Raw genomic sequence first — 27,499 nt, 5'->3', positions numbered from 1 at the left:
GAAGGATTAGACGATGATGAGTGCAGTAGCAGAACATGAGTACAAGTGTAGTAGCAGAACTGGATGAGTATGAGTGCAACGAGTGCAGTAGCATGATTGGACGAGTGTGTACTTACATAAGCATTTGCCTAAGCATAATTAGCTATAATGGGTCATGCCCATGCTGCCGCCAGCGGCACGAGTACCTTCAAGGGTGTTACCTCCGGGAAAACCGTCAGACGGGCTGTCACCTGAGCTCAAGCTCAGGCCAAGATCACCGTTAACCAGTATAATGTCTTTGAAGTATGCATTAAACCATACACTTTACACAATGGCCGGTATTGTTGGTTTTCATCTTTGCAATACTCATCTGTCTTTTGAATTCATGAGACCCTACAGATTAAACATGAATTGGTGTACACAGACAACACATGTCTTGAAATATTTGTGTCATCTTAAAATTAAGATGACAAATATCCTCTGTTGTCTGATACCCTCAAGTATTGAGTTCCTTCAGACGATAAATATCCTTTGTCGTCTGATTACATTTTTAGTATAGTGGTTGATCAAGTAGGTAACACATAATTGGTGACTTCAGGTTCAACATTATGTGCAACAATATCATTGAATACATAAGTGATTTGGGCTTACCTCGAGAAGAACTTCATAGCATGGGAAATCATGGTTGAGATGAGAGACTAAAGGAGAAAAAGGTGTTGTTGAAGTTTATTCGATATTAGGTTTTTGACTGATCAGTTATCTTCTAGCGATCTCTAGTGTCAGAAATAGTTGGTCGATGGTCTACTATGTTCCTCAATGTCAGTGATCAATTAGTGAATGGACTTATTTCGACTTATCGATGAATTGTTGTGTTCTCCAGTGTTGGTGATCTAGTGGTGTAATTAATGGACTAGTGCTGCAATATTCACTGATGTCTCATTGCTCGGATTCTCCTATGCATCATTAGAACTTTCAAAACTGAAATTCTCTTCCAAATAACTACCACTATCCTCTAAAGAGAAGTATTACTAAGGGCAAAATAGCACATAATATATCAAAGATTTGCAAAAGATTCAAAGATCTAACATGCTCAAAGATGACAAATAAAAATGGTTTTGGACCCAAGTCATACATGGACATCATAGGGAACATCATTTCTATCCCACTAGGCAAATGGATCACTATTGCTTCTTTAGAGCATTCATTTTGTCCATGAGATATTAAAGCTTCGCCCTCCTCACTTTCTTCTTGTCCAGTACTTTTATCTTCCTTTATGTTAGGTGAATACTTGTCATACACTAACAGCGGTCAGCGGTCACTCTGTAGAGACTACGAACATAGTAGAAAATGTAACAAATGATAAAACATGCAATATTTAGAATTTGAGTTCAAATCTTTGACAAATACAAGTCACAGGCTTCAATCGAGCTTGTAATTTACAATGTTTTGCTGTTTATCTGAAAGAACTAATCAAACAGTGGAAAAATAATCCTAACGGTTTAAGTGATGGACAATTATACAGTTATACTAATGACTTATAGCAAGATTTGGAATTATAACCTAAAATCCATTCACAAAAGGACAAACAAAATGAATAGAATCTTGACCATTCTACCCCTGTTTTGCTTCTTCTTTTACGAAAGTGTCCCTCCAGTTATTACAAAAAAAATAAATTATTATACCTTACATCTAGGGCTGTCAATGGGTTGTGTCGAGTCGGGTTCGTGTCGGGTTAAGGGATTTGTCGTGTCATAAGAGACAAACACAAACCCAACCCATTTAATAATCGTGTTGAAAATTTAAACCCAAACTCAACCTATTTATTAAACGGGTTACCCATTTCCAACCCGCTTAACCTATTTAATAAATAGGTCGTGTCGTGTTGGACAAAATGACTAATTTAAGGGTTAAAAATGCGACCCATTTAACTAAAAAAATGCATTAGTTGATTAAATTTATAGTGTTAACAGTGAAATGGTAACCCTAGTTGTTTAAAGTGAGAAAAAGACTTATTCGACCCTTATATTTATAATTTTTTTTTTTAAATCGGTCGTCTACACTGATTATATAAAATATATAACCCGACTTATTTAATACGGGTTCACTTCGTGTTGGCGAGTTAACCCGCGGCTGACCCGTTTATTAAATGAGTCATGATGGGTTGATCCGCGACCAACCCGCTTTTTAATCGTGCGGTGCAGGTTTCGAGTCGTGTCAGAATTGACAGCCCTACTTACATGTATAAACATCACTTGTAGCAACGACAACACCCACCGCTCATAAAAAATGGCAGATTTTTTATTTTAATTTTTTTAATCATAGTTTAGATAAGAATAAACTTTGTAAGTTTGTGAACAAGTATGGCCCTACAGATAGACTAATGTCTTTTCTATATCAGATTTATATAACATATGCGCTATGGACATAAGCCGACAAATTTTGAATTATAATAGCTACTTTATTATGTATAAAATTCAGAAAGAAAAGAGACCTGCAGCATCGCGCGGGCTTCGTGACTAGTAACCATACTATTACACAATCAACAAATATCTACTCTTTATTTGAGCCATTACTCTATAAGTTGCAACAAAAATTAATAAAAATCGTATGCAGGACGTTGTACAACTATGTGATACATATGGTACTAGTTATTTCTCATAATAGGGTAAATGGATACATCCTGCTTCTAGGTCATCCAACTACAAAAATCACAGGTTCACACTTCACACTTGACGCAGAGTCCAAAACAGTAGTAACAAAGGGCCATATTAGGAAACAGAAACACCAGATTTTCTTACAGTGGAAAGACAGATTCAACCCCGACTCCAGCAACTAGCCTTCTGATTCTGAATGTAGAGTTTAGACCAGCATTACGTCTTGCTATCACAATGCCTTCCAAGACTGAAACACGCCGCTTGTTGTCGGGTACTTCCTGTTAACATATATATGGAGTTTAGTGAGAGGAACAAAAGAAATTGTCTCCAACAGAAAAGCATCCACAAGAAAAAAGATATATAGCACTATAACATGCATCAAGGAGAATATATTATACCACTCTGAGTTGCACGAAATAACCAGGCTTTATATCAGGTATTTCTCTCTGCCTCCTCACTTCCTCTACAGCTTCCTTATCTAGAATCTGAGGAAAGCATAGAATTAACAATTGCTGACAATAGGAAGAGATCATCTGTTATTTCTTATCATCAATGCCAAGAGATAGATGCACGCCTGCATTATGTGCTTGCCAGTTTTATCAAGCCTCTTAAATTTGATGCGGAGAGGTGCATCAAGCTCAGTTGTTGAATCTTGACTTGCTGATTCAACTGTATTACCCACTGTTGTCATGCATCTGCTGGGAAAAGGTGGTGAAACTGCTGCCCATATATCGACACAAACCTGGTTGAGAACTCCTGAATAGCATGGTACGTACTACTTGAGCACGTCAATGTCTCAGTTTGAGAGCCCATTTTATAGTCTCGTAGAATAACACTTTAAGCATCACAAATAAGTCTATACTTGATAAAACAAAAACTACATCTTGATCTTCAAATGAATTCTACACAAACTTATGACCTTGATGAACAATACCAAGTGATAATCGAAATGATGAAAGTTAATATATATGTACATCTCCTTGGTTCTAAAATTTCAATGTAACCCACTAGAACGGTTCTGATCAATATGATGCCAAGAACCAAATTTGTTTGAAGTTAACAAGAAAACAACTGAAATTCACAAATGCAGTTGTGGTGGAACAATAATGATTATTTGCCGGGTAAACTTTTACTCAATACTGATGGTGGAAGAGACACCCGAAAGATATTAAAGAATGAGCAGAAAGGCAAACCAATAAATGTGTGCCTAAAGAGGTAACTTCCATAGCAAACTTAGGAGTTCAATGACAAACAACCTATTTTATTTATATAACTATTTTATCTATTCAGAGAGAGTCCTGAGTTCAGCAGACATGTTTTGACAAGATGAGATCATCTGGAAGAACATGGCAATATCTTTCTCATTGCCCACTAGAGATTAGAAAAAAGAGAGTAAATAAATAAATAAATAATTCCAGGGCAAAGAGCCGACCATGTATGTTAAAAATGAACAATCATTGATAATATAGTAAATATCGATCATATCACAAATAATTACAGTCGTAAAATTATGGTTGGAGACACTGCGGAAGAATTCCGACCAAGACTACTGCAGCCACAAAATCAGCTATTAAAACAAGTGAGTAATTACAGAAATGCAAACAAACTTAGTTTTACTGCAAATACCCGACGGCTCCCTCGGTACTTACCCGACCCTAAACCCAGTTCACCTTAACTCGATCATCTCTTTTTATTTTCTGCCTTTTTAGTTTTACTGCAACGGGAGCCGAGCGGCGCAGTAACGGACAAATCAAAAAGGCCAATAATACCAATGAACGGTCGAGATTAAAAGAAATGATAGTGCACCATCCACTGGCGGCATATGGTATACTACGGTTGAGATTTGAACAGAGGATCCAAGACGGGTCAATTGCTATCAGAAGTTGAGGCGGCCTTTCGACTATTCCAAAAGGACGGAAGGAAGGACTAAAACACATTGAGGCGGGTAAGGTTAGGTCCCAATTTCTGCTCTGCTTTGGTTTCACTACCCACCATATCAAGATAAAAGATAACTCTTCTTCTCTGCTTTCATTTGTGAAAATGATGAAGCGCCATCTATCAAAGCTTCCCCACTTGCGTACAGGCTTTGGAAATTTCAATTCTTTCTTGGTATCTCTCTCTTTTCTCTTTTCTTGCATCACCTTTAGCTTTGTTCTATCTTCATTAACAGCCTCTACCCCAATACAGTTTTTTTTTTTTTTTTTCAATTGTATTACTGGTAAGGATCAGGGCTTGGATTTCCATATATTATGATGAATAAGTTTAGAGGCCTAGCCAGTTGATGATTCTCATGGAAATAATTTAATCTTATCAGTGCTCATGCTTTGAAACTGGGTCCAGCAATGGTGATGCCAAGGGCTTACTTCATCAGCAAAAGCGAATGAAAAATGGCTCCCCTTACGCAACTTGTTGTGCCAAGTTACCGGAGGAGCTTCCAAAAGATAATCCTGTTTCCAATATGTTGATTGATTCTTTTGGAAGGCAGCACACTTACTTGAGGATCTCTTTAACAGAGCGTTGCAATCTGCGATGTCAATACTGCATGCCGGCCGAGGGTGTCAGCCTCACTCCTGGCCCTAAGATTCTCTCACAGAATGAGCTTGTTCGTTTGGCTAATCTATTTGTAAGCTCAGGAGTCGATAAAATTCGTTTGACTGGAGGGGAGCCAACCGTCAGGAAAGATATTGAAGACATATGCTTACACTTGTCTAACTTGAAGGGACTAAAAACACTGGCTATCACTACTAATGGAATCACTCTTGCACGAAAACTTCCCAAGTTGAAAGAATGCGGCCTTAGTGCGGTGAATATTAGTTTAGACACCTTGGTCCCTGCAAAGTTTGAATTTCTGACCAGGCGTAAAGGGCATGAAAGGGTTATGGACTCAATTAATGCTGCCATAGACCTCGGTTATAATCCTGTTAAGGTATTTCCTGCTTCTCAAACTTATTCTGGTACACTCTTGCTTTTGAACCATTTTCCTTGCTTATGCAATCTTTCATTTTTGTTGATGGGTTTATGATTACTATTACTTATTGTTTCTGGTTTTGCTGATGGGGAACGTGCTTATCAAGTATCATTCCTACGCCCCGTATATACAAATGCATGCGTCTTTATATGTAATCTGTGCTCTTATTCAGGTAAATTGCGTTGTAATGCGTGGGTTCAATGATGATGAGATTTGCGATTTCGTAGAGCTGACACGTGAAAAGCCAATTAACATTCGATTCATTGAGTTCATGCCTTTTGATGGAAATGTATGGAATGTTAAGAAACTTGTACCCTACGCAGAAATGTTGGATAGAGTGGTAAGGTAGAACTCTGACGGATAATCCTACTAATTGTCTGAATGTTCCCTATACTGTTGTACATTCCTTAATTTACTTATTATTGTGAACAGGCAAAACATTTTACAGGCCTAAAAAGACTTCAGGATCACCCAACTGATACTGCCAAGAATTTCAGGATAGATGATCATCTTGGTACAGTTTCTTTTATCACATCAATGACTGAGCATTTTTGTGCTGGTTGCAATAGATTGCGACTCTTAGCTGATGGGAACTTCAAAGTTTGCTTGTTTGGTCCTTCAGAGGTCAGTCATATGCCTGTCCGTACTTTATCTTGTTATTAGCATTTGACAAGTATTGTAATGTTGTGATCTTTGCCATGATTTCCAATTTGGCTCTTGCTACCACCGACTATTTAGACATGCTTACTTCCTGAGGATCTATGTGTTTTTTTTTCCTGAAATAATCCAACTGTTAGATAATTTTGAACTTCATCTTTTTGCGACAAGTCAAGTGGCAAGTTTGGGATAATGCAGTATTATTACAGGACCAGACCAGGGACTCTTTTTCAAGGAAGTTCTTTTGCTGGCTACTGTTCACTTTGCTATATTAGCACTATTGTGAATTAGATTTTCTGTTACTTTTATTGGCTTATTGTAGACGACTGGCATTATTCTTTTTTGAAGGCTAGTTTTCAGATTAATTAGGGATTTTAGGGTCTTCCCTATAAATAGAGGCCTTGCTCTAGACTATATACTTAAATTCATTATTACAAGATGGAATTGTGTGTGTTATATTTTTAAATTTCTTTTTAGTGTTTCCTTTAATGGGGAAAAGAGGGTTTCTTCCTTTTGTTTTCCTCTCCAAGAACATGGCCGCTGACAAACCCCTGATTCCATGAACTTCTGTCTCACCAAGTTTATGATTTCTTCAACCATGAGTACATTTTATCACACAGCATAAAGGTGACGGTACTAGTTGGTATTCTGGCTATAAGGAAGTTTACAATTGTTTTTAGGCTTTCATGTCTATCACCTGAATAGCTCTAACCTCCAAATTCTGAAGCCTGTTAGGGATATTAAATAACCTTGTAGAGAGACTAATTCTCTTCTCTGGATAGTCTATCAGTATTGTTGATAAAGTGAAATCATGTCCGGATGAGTCTTCATGATTGGCAACCAGAGTGCGTCTAGTGGCACTCTTTTCTCCTATCTCTTCTTTTTTGATAGTGTCTGGTATCCCAAAGGCTTCTTAGGCCCGAGGATTTATCCCTCGGCACATGTGAAATGCTTCAACTGTGCATTGCAGCACAGTGCCTGGCGGTTCCTAACCAAGACGCTCAACCACTAGACCACTTGCTGTGGTTTTTCTTCCGTCTCTTTCTACACCATAATAAGATACAGAATAATGCATTGGCTATCTATCCTATCATTTTAGTTCTGTAAAGTCCTGTGTACTTTTCTTTATGGATGTATTAAACCAAGAAATGAATGTGGTTCATAGTGGGCGTCATCAATTACTTTTTTTGTTCTTGAGTCATCAGTTACTCAAGTTATCAAAACTGAAAGTTAAAGCAGCCTTAAGGGTGATTAACACTTCATTGAGGTGCATATATATAATGAGTTGGGTATCTATTTAACTTTTTCTTTGTATAGATCCCATATCACTCCCCATAAACTATGGCCAGTCTTTACCTGCCCATCTGACACCTGTATATGCTTATGTTCATATTGGCTTATGAATGAGAATGGGGAGTTAATAGATCTGATAGTTCGAAATATGTTTCCGGCAATTAGAGGTCACTAGACTGATTAGTAGTTCTCCATGGGACCTCTGCTGTATGAGACCCTTCGTCTTTTGAAGACAGTGAAATATAATAAGGTGGTGAAGCTTGTAGTCAATGCAACAAGCTTGTAGGTGTGGACTTTGGTTTAAGTGAACCGACTTCTTTGGTACTAAATGGAATTTCCTTGGAGTCTTTTTCTATTATATCTGCAATAGGATTATTTTATAAACTTCGTTGCTATGCTATTGATATCGTACATGTTTACTGTGAAGGTCAGCTTAAGAGATCCCCTTCGGCAGGGTGCTGATGATCATGAACTAAGGGAAATAATTGGTTCAGCGGTACGACAAATTTGCTTTTGAATAATGCCTATGCCTCAGAGATGTTACTGTCTAGTGTTGGATTAAGTATCATGTTTTAATACAAATTCAGCTTTCAGCTCTCCTATATGTTTTCAAGGACTTCTCATGTTTGCTTTAGGTGAAGAGGAAGAAAGCTTCGCATGCTGGAATGTTTGACATTGCAAAGACAGCAAATAGGCCCATGATACATATTGGTGGCTAATGGTTTGTATCCCTCTTTTATGGAAGTTTTATAACCAAGCAATTTGAAAAGAATCTGTAGTTTGTTTTCTTATTTCTATAGTAATGATAATTTGTTCTCCATTAAGACATAATGGAATAAGCGTTCAGTGCAGGTTTTGTAGAATATGAAGTTGCATGTGACAGAGTCATCCCGTATTTGCTTAATAAACTTTTGCTATCTCATTAGAAGAGGGACTGGGGGAGAAGAATGTGTTGATGTCAATTTGTTGCTGGGATAATGGTAGAAGGCAATGAGATGTCAGAACCGTATCTCACTCTTGTTATCCTTGTGATGATGGCGTTATGCTGTAACAAACATTTTTCTCAGTATCCTATTTGTTATTGTGGGAACAAGTGACAAGTGCATACACCCCAGAACTCATACTGTAATCGCTAAACATGGAAAAAATTTATTATGGTCCCGGACCATGGTATATCTGGTGATTCGGGTTGATGTCATTGGTTCATATGGACAAAATGGACAAGGAATGAAAATACCCTACTGATCTACAGACATGAATGAGCGAAAAATCCCCAGACCAAACTCTTTAACTTACTTCCCTTAGTCCCTTTACTTGAGCGAAAAAAGGGGGGCAAAATTTGCTGTGTTATTTTGGTTAGGAACATGTACTTATTCTTGACGGGTAATTTAAATTTTTTTTTAATCTCTACAAGGTTTCCATCAAATTTGACCGTGGTAGTCCGGGATCATAGAATAATTACTGTCAAAGATACGGTTTATATACACCCAATTAAATTCTTTGGCGTGACAACTAATCTGGGACCATAGAATAATTACTCGCCAAACATACAGTTTATATACACCCAATTAAATTCTTTGGCACTGTCATGTGCTAATCCGGGACCATAGAATTATTACTCGCCAAACATACGGTTTATATACACCCATTGAAATTTTTTGGTTGAGCTATAGCTCTTTCCTTTAACTAGCCAGTAAGAACTCATGAGCATAGATTGTACCAGTATGAGTTAATCGTAAAGGGTGTTCTTTGCCTCGATAAATTTAGGGCTGGGCTCGAGTTGGGCCGGGTCGGTGTTGGGCCCAAACCGAGTTCGACCCTTTTCTATCGGTTGGGGCATAATTTGGGCCGAAAACTGTTTCCAAATAACGTGGGCCGAACTATTTCGGTGGGCCGAATATTCAGTTCGGCCCGGTTCGGGTTCGGTCTTAGTTGGGCTTTTCTTATTTTTTCTTTACATCCCAATTTTTGTAGATCAATCAATCCATTAAAACAAAACCATGAACATAAACAAGCAAATATCCATGGCCCAATTGGCCCAAGCTACCTGGAAACAACTACAAGCAGTTAAACATTGCTGAAACATTCAACACGAGTTTACAAATGCAGAAACCTAGTACAACAGTTCATTAAATCATTAGAGCTTCACAAATTAAACAAAGTCTGGAAACACTTAAAATAGTTAGTCATTACAGACCGAAATTCAACAAATAAAAGAGTTTCAAACTTTAAAGTAAGTTCTTGATCTCCAAAACTGAAAAAAAGTTCAAGAAAGCATAGAAATGCAGATCTGCAAGTCCACAACCAACTTCAAAACAACATACCCTGCAGCCAACACCAAAGGTCCAAAAACAACATGCCCCTCACAGCCTTAACCCATCAATCACTCTTCGTCGTCAACTGTGGTTACAACAGATGCTGCCAATCAAGAGAACAACATATTCACATAAGATTAACATTTAAATAGTTCTCATATTCATTATTCACAACACAAAAAATATTCAAACAACAAACTCATTTTATAACACAGAAAATAAAGGGAAGTTACCTGATTCAAGCTTTTCAAGCTCACCGTACAGCTCCAACTCCGTCTTAGTAGGCTCTTTGTACTCATTAAAGGCTCCACCCCTTAACCAATCGCTGAGACAAACCAGCCCCTCAACCATACTAGGAGTTAATGATGCTCGAAATGGATATACAACCCTCTTCCCTAGGCTGAAAGCTGACTCCGAAGCCACTGTTGAAGCTGGAACAGCAAAGATATCCTTTGCAATCTTTGACAGAATTGGGTATCTAACAGCATTCTCCTTCCACCAACCTAAAAGCTGGAAATCCTTGCTCGCAGGGTCTTCGGAAGCTTCAAGCAAATACTTGTCGACTTCATTCCTTATCTCCACCACCTCTTTCTCTTGCCTAAACTTCAAAAACTTACTCAACGATGCAGCATGTGAGTCCTGTTCTTGTGCAGAAGCTCAATGATCAACACGAGGTTGTGTTATGTCATCTGAGGCTTGTGCAGCAACATGATCAAATAGACAATACTCCCTATATAGCTGCAAGAGGCTCCTCTTCACTTCATCTACCATAAATTCAACCAAGCTGCTGTCCGGATGCAGTTTAGGAAAAAAGTATTCAAGATACAATAATTTGTATCTTGGATCCAAGACAACAGCAAGCAACAATGCCATGTTAATGTCCTCTAACTTCAACCAATACTTGTCGAATTTTTTCTTCATAGAGGACCCTATACTAACCATCAAAGGATCATCACTAGCTGCACATTCTTCTAATTCATCGATTATGGTACAAATCCACTGAACAGGTTGGTTTGAAGTTACTACCTTAGTCCCACTAAAATTCAAGGTTGCATCGTAAAAGATTTTAAGGAACTTCACTAACCTCACTGCTTTCTCCCAATCCTCATTCTTAGGTGGCCCAACCCTCTTGCTTCCCCCAACTCTCTCCATAAAATAGTTCTCATACTGCTGATCCTCATCTTCAAGCCTAGAGAATGCCTGCTTATACTTAACAGCGATGTCAAGCATAAAATAGGTGGAGTTCCACCTTGTGCAGACATCTAAAGGCACTACACCCCCTTATGTTCAACCTTCTCTCTAGAAGCACACTTCCTAAACTTTTCAAGTCTAGCGGGTGAACTCCTAATGAACTTAACATCATTCCTAATTGCATCGATGGAGGAATCAAGCTCCTCCATCCCATCCCTCACAATCAGATTCAAGACATGGCAGCAGCACCTAACATGCAGAAAACTGCCACCTAGCACTAGACACTTCCAATTTCCAATCTTCTCCTTCATGTAATCAAGTGCAACTTGATTACTCGAAGCATTATCAACTACAATGCTAAAAACCCTCTCAATACCCCAAGTAATCAAGCAAGACTCTATTAATTTCCCTATAGTCTTTCCCTTGTGGTTTGGAATAACACAGAAATTTATAATTCTTTTATGCAAAGTCCAAGTGTCATCTATGAAATGGGCAGTGACTACTAGGTAATTGATATTCTGAACCGAAGTCCAGGTATCGGTGGTTAGTGAAACCCTCAGATTATTCCTAGCTAGAAACTCTCTTATCTTTTCCTTCTCAAACTGGTAGAGATCCCAAATATCTCTACAGATTGTCCTATGACTAGGGACAGTAAACTTTGGCTAAGCAATTTTCATAAAATCCTGAAACCCCTGCCCATCTACATGACTAAAAGGTAGTTCATCCCTCACAATCATCCTAGCACATGCTCTTCTACAATTCATAGGATCATAAGCTAAGGATTCTAAATTACCACCTTTTTCAGCAGATTCGAAAGCAAGGAACCTCTGCCTTTTTGCTGGGATGTACACTGGACACTTCTTGCACTGGTACAGCATGTGTGTCCTCATTGATGTCGTCCCATTGGCTTTAGGATCGCAGGCATAGGTTTGCGGGCAGTACTTGCACTTTGCTCTCGGTTTCGCCATCTTTGAACCATCCAGATTCTTCATCTTCACAAAGTGATCCCAAGCTGCTGACTGGTTCTTCCTCTTCACAATTTCTTCAGCTTCACTTGTTGCAGGTTCATCTGAAGCACTAGTAGGAGTAGCTGGTGTTCCTTGTTGAGGAAGCGGCATGAGAAGACGCCCGGCTTGACTGGTACGAGAAGACTCACTCAAACTATGTGTCGGATCAGGGGTCTGCGACGTTCCTTCCATGGACTGAAAAACAAACAGCAAATCAGTTTTCTGAACATCATTCATTAATCATTATAGTAACATACAGTCATAAACATGTACACATAAAAACTAAAATCACAGTAAAACACATAAACATAATCTAATACGCATAAACAAACATTCAATCACTGCTTCAACACATAAACATAATCACATAGACACACAATACACATAAACAAACATTCAATCACTGCAACATATCGACACTAAAATAGTTGAACACATAAACATAATCTGATAGACATACAATCACAGTAAAACACATAAACACATAAACAAAGACCCTAATTTCATTTCCAGAAACCCTAATTTCATAACCCATGCTTCATTTTTAGAAACCCTAAAATTGAAACACTAATTTCACTTCAAGAAACCCTAAAATCAAAACCCATGCTTCATTTTCAGAAACCCTAAAATTGAAACCCTAATTTCACTCCCAGAAACCCTAAAATAAAAACCCATGCTTCATTTTCAGAAATCCTAAAATTGAAACCCTAATTTGAGTAATTTCACTTCCAGAAACCCAAAAATAAAACCCACAATCGATGGAACATATGAGATTTTGAAACCCCTAAATCTAGACCGAGTGAAACTGAAATCAAAACCCATTTTCTGCAACCCAAAGCCTAAAATCGAAGTATGTCTCTGCAAAAGTATATCTCATCACCCTAATTTCATATCAGAAAGACTGAAAGAGGAAGGTTAGGATCGAGAGAGAGAGTATCTATACCAAGTCCATGTCCAACGGGATCAGATGGTGAAGGAGGAAACTGCAAATAGAGTTAACCAAATAACATTTGTTTGAAAATGATGATCGGCGATTTCTGCTCACATGCTATTGATTTGAATAATGATGATCGGCAATGAATGGGTCGAGAAAGAGAGACTAGATCGAGAGAGGAAGAGAGTGGGTCGAGAAAGAGAGACTGGATCGAGAAAGAGAGCTCGAGAAGTCGAGAGAGAGAGTGTCGAGAAACTGAAAACGGCGATGAATGAAATGAGGAATTGAGATTGCATTAGGTTAGGGCTTTTTTTTGTGATCTGGTAAGGTTAACCTCATGTGAAACCTGTTACAAACCAATCAGAAATTAACATCTATTGTAGCTTGAGGATTTGGTTTATGTAATTATCGAGAGGTGTAATGTACAGTTGATTTTGAGAAAAAAATTCTGAGATTATAAACGGGGTATTTGAGGTTCATGCTTCGAATATGAATTATTTAAATTCAGAATTCGGGGTGTGACACAAGCTATAAGTCACTCCACCGAGTCCTCTGCTCTGACTACTCAACATAGGCCGGGTCCTCCTCTTCATGGTTTTTCTGGTCTTCCTCCTCGCCTCCCCACAAGCAAACCGTAGCTCGACAGTTCGCAACTGTACTCATTATGGAGATACTGCCCACTCCAAGAACGGTGCTATATATACCCAAATTGGTGGGATTCCACCAACTAGCCTCGGAACTTCGGAAGAATTTGGGCAAAGCTGCAGTTGCTACTACAGAGGAAGAGAGTCCATCAAATGTTTCCGCTAATGTAGCACAGTCAGGTATGAAGGGTAAGGCATCTACGAATAGTACATGGATAATTGATACAGATGCATCAGATCACATGACTAATGACCCTAGCCTTTTGAAAACACTAAGCCCTTCCTCTCAAAGTGTTGTGTCAATAACTGATGGTACTCCAACTCCAGTTACCAGAGAAGGTATGTAGTTTTATCTAATACACTGACTCTTGATCTTGTATTAGTTGTTCCCTCTTTGGCGTATAATCTTTTAGCTGTGACTCAAATTATTTTGGCTCTTGCATGAATTGTGACCTTCTATCCGTCTTTCTGTGTATTTCAGGACATTCTGACTCGGTGGATTCTTGGTTATGGTGTTAGAAGGGGGAAAGTCTACTACTTGGATCTAACAAACAGCGGAGAGAAACAGTTATGTCGCTTGGGTCAAGCCAATCAAACTAGTTGAGTAGAGAGTGCTAAGGTTGTTGTGTGGTTATGGCATAGTCGTTTAGGTCATCTATCTTTCAGTTATCTTAAGAACCTGCAACCTCATCTGTTTTCGGTTGTCAGCGAGTCTGATTTTCATTGTGATGTCTGTGAACTGGCTAAGAGCCATCGTATTTCATATTCACCAAGTATTAATTAAAGTCCCATTCCGTTTATGAAAATTCATTTTGATGTTTGGGGGCCTGCCAAGGTTCCTTATTTTTCTGGAGCTCATTATTATGTGACTTTTATTGATGACTGTACTCGGATGACTTCGGTTTCATTATTAAAGAACAAGAGTGATGTGTTTGCTATGTTTAAGGAGTTCCACAAAATGGTTGCTACTCAATATCAACAACCCATCAGGGTCTTTCAGTCTGACAATGCATGTGGAGAATTTGTTAATGGTCTCATGACAAACTGTCTACGTTCTCATGGAATTAATCATCAGACCTCCTGCCATATATTCCTCAACAAAATGGATTGGCAGAATAGAAGAATAGACAATTGTTGGAAGTTGTTCGTGCCTCTTTGTTTGGCATGAACGTGCCTCGTTCTTATTGGGGATAAGCGGTGAAATCAGTAGCATATCTCATCAATCGTACTCCTTCTCGAGTAATTGAGTTTCAAAATCCTCAACAGATACTCCAGAAGCTTCTCTTTGTTCCTTCTATGCCTAATTTGGAGCCTCGAGTGTTTGGATGCACAGTTTATGTCCATCTTCCCCAGCATCAACGCAGCGAGCTTGATTTAAATGCCAAGAAGTGTATTTTTGTTGGTTATGCGGAGTTCCAAAAGGGTTATCATTGTTATGATCCGCTCGCGGATACAGTTCATGTGTCTCTTGATGTTTCCTTCCATGAATCATCCAAGCCTTATTATTTAGGGGGAGTTTCTTAGTTTTCCCTTCAGGGGAGAAAGAGGATGTGAAGCGAATCCTCAGCCTATTTTTGAGTTTGAAGAATTTGAGAATTTGGAGGCTCGTTTCGAAGGACAGGATGGCAGAGACCAGTCTCAACGTCAATGGATGAGCCTGAAAGGGCTGAGATCGGTCACAATGAAGCTAATGTATCAGAGGATGACCGATCTCAAGAAATAGTGAAACTAGTCTCAGATGCTGAAATGCTGAGACTTCTACGTATGATGGAGACCAGTCGACTCAGGATGTGAGACCGGTCTTCGACACATCTGAAGCTGGTACACAAGACATTCCCTCTTCTACATCATCAACCAAAGAGTTCGCTCAGAATGATCCACCTCAAGTATGTCCCAATTAAATGAGTCATCTGGAGTAGAAATTGTAGAACCTAGGAGGTCACGTAGGGTTAATACGGGTGTTCCCAAAAAACAGTATGACCCATACATAAAAGTCAAAGCTAAATATTCTGTTGCTAGCTACATGTCTAACCATAGGCTATCCAAGTCACATGCACTTGTTGTTAATCAGTTATCCATTGTATCTATTCCTAGTAATGTACATGATGCTTTGGCGGATCCGAAGTGGACAAAGGCGATGAATATATGAAGAGTTGGAAGCTCTACAAAAGAACTCAACATGGGATATTGTGTCAGCTGGAAAAAATACTGTAGGATGTCGACGGGTGTTCACAGTGAAACTCAAGGCTGATGGGAGCATTGATAGATACAAAGTTGGGCTGGTTGTCAAGGGTTATACACAACGCTATGGGGTTAATTATGAAGAAACCTTTGCATCAGTAGCAAAGATCATTACTGTTCAAATTCTTTTCACTTGTTGCGGTTAAAGATTGGCCCTTACACCAGTTTGATGTGAAGAATACTTTCCTCAATGGAAATTTGGAGGAAGATGTGTATATGGAAGTGCCACCAGGAGTTAAGTGTAAACCATGAGATGTCGGAAAAGTGTGTAAACTGAAGAAGTCTTTGTATGGAGTAAAACAGTCTTCGAGAGGCTGGTTTGGAAGATTCTCCAAAACAATGAAAGTTTTTGGATACAGACAGAGCAACTCTGATCATACCTTGTTTATCAAGTGCAATGATGGTAAGCTAACAACTTTGATAGTATATGTTGATGATATGGTTATCACAAGAGATGATTTAAGGGAGATGGAAGATCTACAGAGATATCTTTCAAAGGAGTTTGAGATGAAGGATCTAGGACATTTGAAGTATTTTCTAGGTATTGAAGTCGCAAGATCAAATAGGGGAATCTCGTTGTCAGAAAGGAAGTATGTTATGGATTTGTTAACAGAGACTGGGATGCTTGACTGCAAACCAATTGAGACACCAATTGAGATGAACCATAAGGTTGCGATTTACCCTAATCAAGTCTTGACTGATAAAGACAGATACCAATGTTCAGTAGGAAGACTAATTTATCTCTCTCATACTAGACCTGACATTGCTTATGCTGTTAGTGTGGTCAGTCAGTTGTTCATGCATTGTCCCAGCGAAGAGCACATGAACGCAATGTATCGTATTCTAAGGTATTTGAAGAGGGCACTAGGTCAAGGCTTGTTGTTTTGCGAAAAAGGATGAGCTAGGAGTTACAAGATACACTGATGCAGATTGGGCGGGTGATAAAATTGATCGGAGGTCTACATCTAGATATTTCACCTTTGTTGGAGGGAGCCTTGTTACTTGGCGGAGTAAGAAGCAAAATGTTCTAGGTCAAGTGCAGAGGCAGAATTTTGAGGTATGACACATGGAGTATGTAATATGTTGTGGATCCGGAATGTTATAAAAGAACTAGGTTTTAAACTCTAAAAGCCTATGGACTTGCATTGTGATAATACAGCTGCTTTTAAGATTGCTCGATCTTAATCCAGTTCAGCATGACAGGACTAAGCATATGGAAGTTGATCGCCACTTCATTAAAAAGAATCTGAATATGAGGATTATTCATTTCCCATTTGTATTCTCAGAAGAACAATTGGTGTTGTGAAATTTTAATCAAAACTCGCAAGCACACGAATCATCATTAGTATAATTTGCAAGTATGAGGTCGTTCTAATTGAAGATTGGTAATCAATTTAAATCCTAACTTAATTAATCCAAACTAAGAACACAAATCACATAAAAACAGCCAATTGTATCTTAATGTAAATTGTTGGAAGCTTAATGTATCTTACAGCTACACGTCCAGACATCATGTTTAGTGTGAGCTTAATCAGCAGGTACATGTCAAAACCCACTAAATTACATTTGCAAGCTGCTAAGAGAATTCTGCGTTATTTGAAGGGGACTACTAGTCATGGTATTTTCTACAAGAAGGGAGGGGAAGAAGATTTGCTTGCTTTCACAGACTCAGATTATGCTGGTGATGAAGAAGATTCCAAAAGCACATCAGGTTATGTTTTCTTATTGAGTTCAGGTGCTGTGTCTTGGATGTCGAAAAAACAGCCGATTGTTACACTTTCAACCACCGAAGCAGAGTTTGTGGCAGCTGCTGCTTGTGCATGTCAGGCTGTATGGATGAGGAGAGTATTGAGAAATTTGAATCATGTTCAAGAAGGAAGCACCACCATCATGTGTGATAATACCTCTACAATTAAACTCTCAAAAAATCCAGTAATGCATGGAAGAAGCAAGCACATCAAGGTGCGTTTTCATTTCTTGAGAGACCTTGCAAAAGATGGAGAAGTTAAGTTAGTTCATTGTGGAACTCAAGAACAAGTAGCAGATGTGATGACCAAGGCACTAAAGCTCGAGGCTTTTCAGAGACACAGAAAGAAGATGGAAATGTGTGATCTCACTGATATAAACTAACTGCATTCTGCAGCTAGTTTAAGGGAGGGATTGAAAGGGTCTTCATATGTTGAAGTTAGGAGCATTTAGTTTTCTGTTTCAATAAGTCCTAGTCTCTAGGAAAGATAGCTGTTTTGACTTATTCTAGTTTTAGTTGATAGCAGTAGCTAACGTGAGCTATTTTCATGTATTCTGTTGCTTTGTAAAAGGCTATTTAAAGCCTAATTTAAGATTCAATAAGATGCAAGCATTACATCCAGTTTGATCAGAGGTTTTGTTGTTGAAACAACTCTTTTACTCTACAAATACCCTATCTCTCAAAAAAAGAAGAAGAAGAAAAAAAAAATGCACTCATAAATCAATTAAAGAAGAAACGAATGTAACTCGATCTCAATAAATTAGCTCACCAACGTACATATACAAGCACTTATAAAAAAAAACGTACATATACAAGCAAATGATGAGACTAACGCGCGCAATTTAACAATCTTGTACATAGAACAATGAAACAGAAACCGGGTAAATTAATTAGGAGTTGTTGCGATCCTAATTAATTAATTGAGATGTAGGCTGGAGTTTGAATTTTGTTGGTAATCGGGCGAACGCAGGTCCCTGGATGAAGGAGAGAGCTCACCACCGGCGGGTAAGTCGGCAAGAGTGGCGAGCATGCGACGAATACTTACAGAGCGAGCTGGTTTGAAGCTATGGGATCTCATCATGTTGGATTTGGAGGAGAAGATGTTTGATGACTTGGAAAGGATGAGATACACCAAACCCTGAACCAGGAAAAACAGGGCTACCTTCACCAACGTATCTGCTAAGCTCAATTCCATCGTATAGAGATAATGAATATGACTGTTTGTTCTGCTAGCTAGCTGCTTCAATAACCAGACTAGTTGGGATTGGAGAGCACAGCTTTGAATTAAGATGGACAAGGGGATGATGATCGAATAATTAGTAATGGAGACACATATACAGCATCTATGGTATATGCCTATGTGTATATTTATAGGGAAAAGGAGGAGAATTAGCCAATCTGTTTGACTTGCCGTCACACAAATCTAGAACAGTCGTGACGGACGTGGCAATTACATGCATGTGTTGATCAAACTAAACAGGTAAATGAAGCAGTTCAAGTTTGAAATGTCAAGCAGAATAGGAGGGACTGGGTCAAACCAAATAGTCCTTAGTTCTTATCCAATAATACTGGACATATGGATCCAAGGCTATCTCGATCATCATCACTATCATCACATCATTACTCACCTAATGGGCTAATCCTTGGATGAATCAACTGCATTCATAGGACCTCACCATGACTTGATTAGCATGACTTGATTAGGACGTGTTTGTTTGATAATAGCTAGATATCGCAACTATCGGCCCAAGTTGATTAATATAAATATATCACGTGTAGAAATGACCGGGATATAATAAGCGCTACGTGACTTGTTGAATGACGCATGTAATGACCGACCAGATAACTTGCGCAGCCTGCCTTGCCTTGCCTTTCCTTGCTTGGAGATCGGAGTTCGGGCGTGTTTGGCTGCCTGGCCGGCTGATTAATTGATTTTTCAACCATCGGTTCTTTCTTACTTCCACGGCCCTTAATTGACATTTCCTTTTCAACGGTTTTAATTTCCTCGGATAGCAACGTATAACTCAACTCAACTCAACTCAGGTAAGCTAAACTGAATTCTCAGCTCACATTCTACGTACACAACTTGTAGTCAAATCCATATAATCGTACTTAACTTTTCTGTTATCTATTAAAAGAAAAGGAAAAAAAACAAAAAACAAAACCGGAAATTCTACAATACTCCACCTCACCAATTAGCGCACTTGGACCCTTTTTACAGAGGTGATGATCTTCAAGGAATCTGCACTAGGGCTGTTAATTCCGAAATGATCCAATAACACGACTCGAAACCAGCAAGAAATAAAGCGGGTTCAACCCGCACGATTAAAAAGCGGGTTCAACCCGCACGATTAAAAAGCTGGTCTACCATGGGTCAACCCACCATGACCCATTTAATAAATGGGTCGGCCACGGGTCAACCCGCCAACACGAAGTGAACCCGTATAACCTGAATATGATATACTTCTTCTTGAAATTTTAGACGTCAGGAGTATTTGATCATAGGATTAGACAATTTGACATATTTTTCTTTATAATTATTGGATTTAATTATTTATATTCTTCGACTTGTGGAGTTTTTAGCAAATTTAATTAATTTATGTATTTTTTTAGTTAAATAGGTTGCATTATTAACCCTTAAATGTGTCCTTTTGTCTAACATGACACGACCTATTTATTAAACGGGTTAAGCGGGTTGGAAACGGGTAACCCGTTTAATAAATAAGTTGGGTTTGAGTTTAAATTTTTGACACGATTATTAAATGGGTTGGGTTTGAGTTTGTCTTTTGCGACACGACAAATACCTTGACCCGACACGAACCCAACCCGACACGACCCATTGACAGCCCTAATCTGCACTGCAGCTGATAAAACAAACCTTTTGAGTTTTTTCTTTTTTCTTTTAGAAAATTACATAGTAGCACCTGACCAAAGATATAAACACAGAAAACCCACCTTCAATTTGTTTTATACAAATAAGGACACAAGCTCAAGCCCAAAATCAAATTAAACAGGCCTGACTTCTAATTTTGATAGAAAATGACTAAAATGTCCAATTTTCATTACAATTTATGCTCATGCCACTGGGCATAATCCCAAAACGCAAAACGCCGCTGTTCTCGCAGGCGTGTTCTCTCGTCTCGCCGCTGTTCGCCGAGATGGACTACGTAGCAATGGTACGAGCTTTTTATTGTTTTCAGATTTGTGTTTGATCGGAATCGGAAGAAATTGAAGGTGAATTTGATGGACTTGGGGATGATTATATATATAGGTGCATGATCTGGCCGAAGCGTCGAAATCAATCTCGACAACCAACCCAGATTGCACACCAATCACCATGTTTGGCACAGACACGGATTTTTCCTTCATTCTAATCATACTGGGAACCCAAAAGAATGCCCTTCTTTTTCACAAACCAACCCAGATTGCACACCAATCACCACGTTTGGCACAGACATGGATTTTGCCTTCATTCTAATCATATTAGGTTGGTGGACCGGGATATGGAGGCGGGCACTGTGAGAAAGGCATGGTATCATGCGAGGAATTTGCTGAGAGTGAATCGTGGGATTGATATGGTGAAGGTGCTGTTTGAGCAGATTATAGTCACCAAGTATGTTATAGTGCTTCAACTGGTTCATAAAGTTTAAATCTTTTTTGAATCCTAATAGTTATATTGTAGCTTATAGTTAATTTGGATTGTATGTATGTCGGAAATTGGTTTTGTTTGGTAATGTATTGATTTTGTTGAATTTGGTTTCTCGTTGTGGTGGTGTAGATATAGTACTATACTCATACTAGCTTTAGCCATAGGAGATAGGTTTGGAGCTTAGAAGAAGGATACCTTTGTTCAAGCATAATTTTGTTTTGGAATAGAAGTTAAGGATTGCTTTGCATGATTTGGATGTTACAAATACAGAATTACGTTGATGAGAGAATGTAACATAAGCAGGGTTGTAGAATATAGTGGAGATATTTGATAAACAGAAGATTAGAATTGCGTGGCTCAAGGATGAGGTCATAAACTGAGAAATGTTTCAATTTTTTTGTCCAAATAGGGTTTTCATTACTTGATTATCCTACTCATAACCCGATAATCAACCGGAGGCTTCAATTTCATTTATGGATTGACATATATAATTGCTACTGCTGTTGCTCCTACTCCTGCTCCTGCTCCTGCTCTTGCTCCTACTACTGCTACTACTATGTAATTTTCTAAAATTATTGTGGCTTGCATTTGATGTTTAAATATGTCATTTTCTGGTGATTCAATTTATTGTGGCTTGCATTTGATGTTTAAATATGTCATTTTCTTTATCCAATATCGATGTATGCTTTAAATCATCTCTAAACACGAGTACAAGTGCAGTAGCAGAACTGGACGAGTACGAGTACAGTAGCAGGATTGGACGAGTGCAGTAGCAGGATTAGGTAATGACGAGTGCAGTAGTAGAACTGGACGAGTATAAGTGCAGCGAGTGCAGTAGCAGGATTAGACGAGTACAGTAGCAGAACTGGACGAGTATGAGTGCAGCGAGTGCAGTAGCAAGATTGGACGAGTGCAGTAGCAGGATTAGACGAGTGCAGTAGCAGGATTGGACGAGTGCAGTAGCAGGATTGGGCGATGACGAGTACAGTAGCAGAACACTCGTCCAGTTCTGCTACTCATACTCGTCCAGTAGCAGGATTAGACGAGTGCAGTAGCAGGATTGGGCAATGACGAGTACAGTAGCAGAACACTCGTCCAGTTCTGCTACTCATACTCGTCCAGTAGCAGGATTGGACTAGTGCAGTAGCAGGATTGGGCGATGACGAGTACAGTAGCAGAACACGAGTAGCAGAACTGGACGAGTGTGAATGCAATAACAAGATTGGACGAGTACAGTAGCAGGATTAGGCGATCACAAGTGCAATAGTAGAACACGAGTACAAGTGCAGTAGCAGAACTGGACGAGTATGAGTGCAGTAGCAAGATTGGGCGATGACGAGTACAGTAGCAGAACTGGACGAGTGTGAATGCAATAACAAGATTGGACGAGTGCAATAGCAGGATTAGGCGATCACAAGTGCAATACTAGAACACGAGTACAAGTGCAGTAGCAGAACTGGACGAGTGTGAATGCAATAACAAGATTGGACGAGTGCAGTAGCAGGATTAGGCGATCACAAGTGCAATACTAGAACACGAGTACAAGTGCAGTAGCAGAACTGGACGAGTATGAGTGCAGTAGCAGGATTAGGCGATGAGATGAGAGTAGTAGGAGAGTGAGGTTTTGTAAAGTAACGTAAATTCTCAAGAAAAAAAAAAAGTAACATAAACGGATTGTTCTCAGAAGAAAAAAAAAAGTAACATAAATGAATCACTCTCAGAAAAAAAAAAAGAAAAAAAAGTAACATAACTTGATTATTCTCAGAAAAAGAAAAAGTTACATAAAGAGATTAAAAGTCAAAAGAAATAGTTAAAAATAAATTAAATCATGACATGTGGCAAGTGGAGAGTAGATTGTCCTTATTTGTAAGATTTAATCATTGTAAAGAGATTAGAAGTCAAAAGAAGTAGTTAAGGGTAAAAAAGTAAATTAACTCATGACATGTGGCAAGTGAAGAGCATATTGTCCTTATTTATAAGATTTAGTCCTTATATGTTTAATTCAATCTTTAATGGATGTATTTGTTAAGTCATCTTTTGTCAATAACTTATATGTAATTTGTTATTTTTCTTTTTGGTTATACCGGGGGAATTGAACCAAAGAAAATCCCTCGATATAGCCGCACTAAATATAAAAAGATAAGAAGGGGTTAAATGAAAAGGGAAGCTTCAAGCGTGATAATTAATAATAACAATAACTTCACCACCTGGCCACAAAATAATCTGTTATTTGAATTCTAGATGGAATCCGCATAGCTGTTACTTTTCAATTTCAGAACAGATACATCCTTAATTGCCTGTGTCAAATACAAGTGACATCATGCATGGAAGAGCATTCAGATCAAAGGTTTACTGATACAGTGAAAAAAGAGGTCGAAACAACTCTGATTCAACATAAACCACAGACGCAGACAATTAAGTCTTCTATTTATTAACTGAAGTTGAAGGTGAAAAAGGTATACAGATTACTTAAACCCCTGGCTCTAAAAAGGAGAGGGAGAGGGAGAAGGTGGAAATAGTGCACAATTGTCGTTCATAAGATCTAGTTATTGACTTGCTGAACCAGCCAAAAAGGCAAACAAGAAAAAGTAGAACAACGGCTCGCTTCAGAAATGCACTCCAGTTTTACGAGTACAGAACTTTCAGTTTCCTCTAGAAACATATTACTGTAAACCACCTGCAGTCAGATATTAGGATAGATGTATTAGTCCAAATCTAAAAAACCACAAGCCTTGTTCTTTGGTATTTCGTATTTAAAAGACGATACAAGCTAGGTAAAAAACATGGTTTTGCCAGGTTACGTAGCATTGTGAGCATCCTGGTCTTAGGCAATGCCAAAGCTGGTTCAGATATTGTAACTTCCAACCCAAACAATTTGAACGGCATGTTGTAGTCACAATAAAAACTTCTACAAGGCATTAGGCAACAAATTGCGGTATTTTTTCTTTTCTTTTCTTTTTTTAAAGGGTTACTCAGTTACAACCAGTTATTTGCTAAGGTACCAATTCAGACCAGGCCTGTTTCAACAGAACCAGAGCAAAACACAAGTCTTTATCTTTAAGCATTTTATAATGATGTAATATTTAACTACTCAGTTCCTTAAAGCCAATGTTAGGAAACTCCTGAAGCAAGCCCTATATGTCAATTCCAAAGGATGTTAACCCTTTCCCTAAGCAAGCGAAATCCATTTTTTTTTTCTTTTTTTCTTTTACCTTTTGACAATATTAGACTAGAAAAGTGATAACTTTGCCTAGATGCAAGATCTCTTAGGATTGTAGGTGCCCAGACTCATGTCCTGCCGGCAATTAGATCCAGAAACCTTTCTCTTAACTAGGTACTTGACATTTATAAAGATACATGTAAGTATTATAAATTAAGCCAGGTAACATGGCATTGAGAACTCCACCGTGGCAAGCATAAGCCATGCTAAATTAGAGCAGACATTTTGAAACTTTGGTCCCGAAAAATCCCCAGCCAAAGGGACATGTACTTGTGATGGCTAAAAACTTTAAAACTACTAGAAAGCATCATTCATGGCTACTTAAACTGTAGGGTAGTCAGAGCCATTATTGTTCTTGTTCTGTTTCATCAACGCAAAGGTCTTTTTTTCTCATGCAGAATTTCTATGTTCGATCTGTCAACTAACAAGAAAGCATCATGAATGTATACTCAGTAAGAATCTAATCCACTGAAAAAGAAACAGATACAAATCACTCTGCCGAGACTTAAGACTGAAATGGTGCAAACGTTCAAAGTATACAAGCTAGGCAATTTTTGTTATACTAACGCCATCATCCCAGCAGGTCCTATTAAATTGTACTAATCTGAGTAAAATCTTGGAAACTACCTAGGAAACAAGAAAATGTGCTTTTTGGTTGATATTTTTCTCTAACATTTCTCATCATATTCCAAGGGTACATAATGAAAAATCAAAGAGTTGCGTATGATTAATAAGATCAATATTCCTGCAGTACGTTTTAGAGGATATATAGAAAGCTGCAGAGGCGGGCATTAAAAAAAAGCACGAAATTTGAGATTTAGAAGTACGCAGAAGGTTTGGTAAAAGTAGTGAAGTCGGAATTATAAGCAATTAAAGGAAGGGATACCATTAAAGGATGAGCGGTCGAGCTGGAGCTGGAGTTGAAGTTGAAGTCGGTAATGCACCAGACGTTGAATTCGGTGTTGGGAGTCTTGTTGAGGAGGAGCGTGGTGGTCGTCGGTGGGGAGCTGATAGCGGCAGAGGGGGCACGAACTCCGGGAAGAAAGCCAAGGGAGAATGCAGTCAGGATGGTAGACGTGGTTGCAAGCCAGCTGCTTAGCCTCCGCGTCCTCCGCAAATTGCTCCTTACAAACAGCGCACACCGACATGGAACGTGACGTCATCCTCACCGTTGGGATGACGTCTACGTACGCCTTGGAAGCCGGCAGTAAGTAGGTATTGGCGGGGGGCGGCGGAACGACGACGTCGTCCTCGGAGAGGCGGTGGATCAGCCGTTGGAGGACTGGGCTGTTGAGGCGGTAGTTGTCCTGATCGTGGGGGCGGCGGAATGCTTCTGGAGCTTGGAAATTGTCGCCACTACTCGAATCCATCAGCTCCAGGAGGTCGCTGAAGCAGTGAGGACAGACAACACTCGTCGTCGTCGTCGTCGTCGGCAGACTCACGCTCATGTCGCACTCGTGGCACCAGAACGTCTGCTGATGACCCATCTCCATCTCCCTCGAACAAGACCAAACAACAAATATGAATTGGAAATGTTATGGCATCCGCATCCAATCTGTTTGCCTTTCAATAATTCAGTCCTCTCTTTCTTAGGCACTTGAATTTGGGGAATGATAGATGAGATTGAAGGCGACGCGGTAATTATTCTTTTTTTGTTTTTTTTTTTTTTTTTCTTTTTAAATCTCTCTGCTGAAGTAGCTGACCGTGTTGTTGACTCATTTGGTGAATCTGAATGGTAAAATGCTACGTACTGCCTACTTTCTCACTCCCAAGTCTCCTCCTCTGTCTTTAGAGGTTGCAGTTGCAGTCCTTCAACTTCAAGGCTTCAACGGCAATGTTGTCATACCGTCTGTTAAATCGAAGCATCTCCCTTTTTGGAGTCTTTTCTTTAACTCTAACTTAAAGAAAAAGGCTCAACTCTACTCTACTCTACTGTTTCTTTTTTAGGAGAACGATTATCCATACTCATTGTCACAAAATTGCATACACTAGTGTCTATATTCCGAATAAACATACTGTCATGTATTAATTTGCGGCCTAAAATAGGCTGAAGATCCTCAGCAAATAAAGTCGATTACAATTTTAGTTGCACACTTAATCGAGTGAATAAAAATTGTATCAAACACAACTACCTCACTCAATTGTCACAATAACACTTGTGACTTGTCCAAGCACACAATTGTGGTATAAGACATTACTCATGTTGCAAAGGAGTTTGCCACGAACATAGTTGCACTATGAATATGGATACTGTCAGCGATCACATCTTACCTTTGCTTTTCCCCAATGATGGTTGGAAAGGGATAGAAGTAGTGGAAGAAAGAGTAAAGGGTTCAATGTCCGACTAATTAGGTTGTGGCTTGTCTCCAGGCCTACCATGGGCAAGCTTGGCCATGTCTCCATAGTCACTTGAATCTCCAACTCTAACTAGGTATTGCCCAAATTCTCTGCTTGCAACATAATGGGCATGACTATATGAAGAGCAACATGCGCTTCTCCTCATCGTCATCATCCTCATCTTAGTTCCAATGGAATCCAATTAGACGAGCTAGGTACAGTAGCAGATCCAGAAATTTACTTCTATTGGGGCGACCTTGAACTGTAATAGCAAATTGATAGGCGAAAATTGTCAAACTACAATCTAAAGATAAAATTTTACCATTAGATTTAATCTTCATGGGAAACTATAAGTAAGATCTATAATATTTTCAAAAATATGTATAAGAACCTCAATTACTAGCTCCTAGTGGGCGCACAGCCTTCTTAGTATACACCTTCAAATTCACACTAGCAATCAAAACTTCTATATAGAGAAGAGCATGTATATTTTTTGAGTGGGTGCTTCAGCCCACACTTGGCCAACGCTAGGTCCCCTAGTAACTAAGGACCCCTACCACAAGCTGGTGTTCCTCTACTAGTCTGATAATCATAAACCTCATTGTGGGGACATGGATTTTCACTTTGCGTATATACTTGGCCCATGAGCCAGTATACCTGCAT

General features: G+C 39.0%; 3 protein-coding genes and 1 pseudogene across 6 annotated transcripts; 1 reads left to right on the top strand and 3 right to left on the bottom strand.

Moving 5' to 3' along the window:
* Positions 1-1,160: 1,160 nt before the first annotated feature.
* Positions 1,161-3,400, bottom strand: LOC133714470 (large ribosomal subunit protein bL19c-like; annotated as a pseudogene).
* Positions 3,401-4,505: 1,105 nt separating this feature from the next.
* On the top strand, positions 4,506-8,728 carry LOC133717727 (GTP 3',8-cyclase, mitochondrial). 4 transcript variants are annotated; one of them, XR_009849898.1, is made up of 7 exons: positions 4,506-4,742; positions 4,948-5,559; positions 5,774-5,941; positions 6,034-6,225; positions 7,984-8,047; positions 8,187-8,272; positions 8,404-8,728. XR_009849898.1 is itself a non-coding variant. In XM_062144445.1 (7 exons), exons 1-6 carry the CDS (start codon positions 4,674-4,676, stop codon positions 8,268-8,270), a joined length of 1,194 nt encoding a protein of 397 aa, XP_062000429.1. In that variant the 5' UTR covers positions 4,506-4,673; the 3' UTR covers positions 8,271-8,272; positions 8,399-8,728. The 4 variants fall into 4 exon arrangements, 2 of the variants coding, with proteins under 2 accessions (XP_062000429.1, XP_062000428.1); XR_009849899.1 differs by having other exon boundaries at positions 8,399-8,728; XM_062144445.1 differs by having other exon boundaries at positions 7,979-8,047; positions 8,399-8,728.
* Positions 8,729-18,354: 9,626 nt separating this feature from the next.
* On the bottom strand, positions 18,355-18,980 carry LOC133715422 (uncharacterized). The gene has a single exon (XM_062141910.1). The coding sequence runs from the start codon at positions 18,823-18,825 to the stop codon at positions 18,547-18,549; it is 279 nt and encodes a 92-aa protein (XP_061997894.1). The 5' UTR covers positions 18,826-18,980; the 3' UTR covers positions 18,355-18,546.
* A 4,507-nt stretch (positions 18,981-23,487) lies between these two features.
* On the bottom strand, positions 23,488-26,200 carry LOC133718042 (E3 ubiquitin-protein ligase RING1-like). The gene is made up of 2 exons (XM_062144839.1): positions 25,386-26,200; positions 23,488-23,956 (listed from the first exon to the last, which is right to left on the bottom strand). The coding sequence occupies exons 1-2, from the start codon at positions 25,990-25,992 to the stop codon at positions 23,943-23,945; spliced, it is 621 nt and encodes a 206-aa protein (XP_062000823.1). The 5' UTR covers positions 25,993-26,200; the 3' UTR covers positions 23,488-23,942.
* Between the last annotated feature and the right edge of the window lie 1,299 nt (positions 26,201-27,499).

This window comes from Rosa rugosa, chromosome 6 (assembly GCF_958449725.1).
Source record: "Rosa rugosa chromosome 6, drRosRugo1.1, whole genome shotgun sequence".
Lineage (NCBI taxonomy): Eukaryota > Viridiplantae > Streptophyta > Magnoliopsida > Rosales > Rosaceae > Rosa > Rosa rugosa.
The sequence above is the reverse complement of the archived record's forward strand: the minus strand, read 5'-3'. Positions and strand labels throughout refer to the sequence as shown.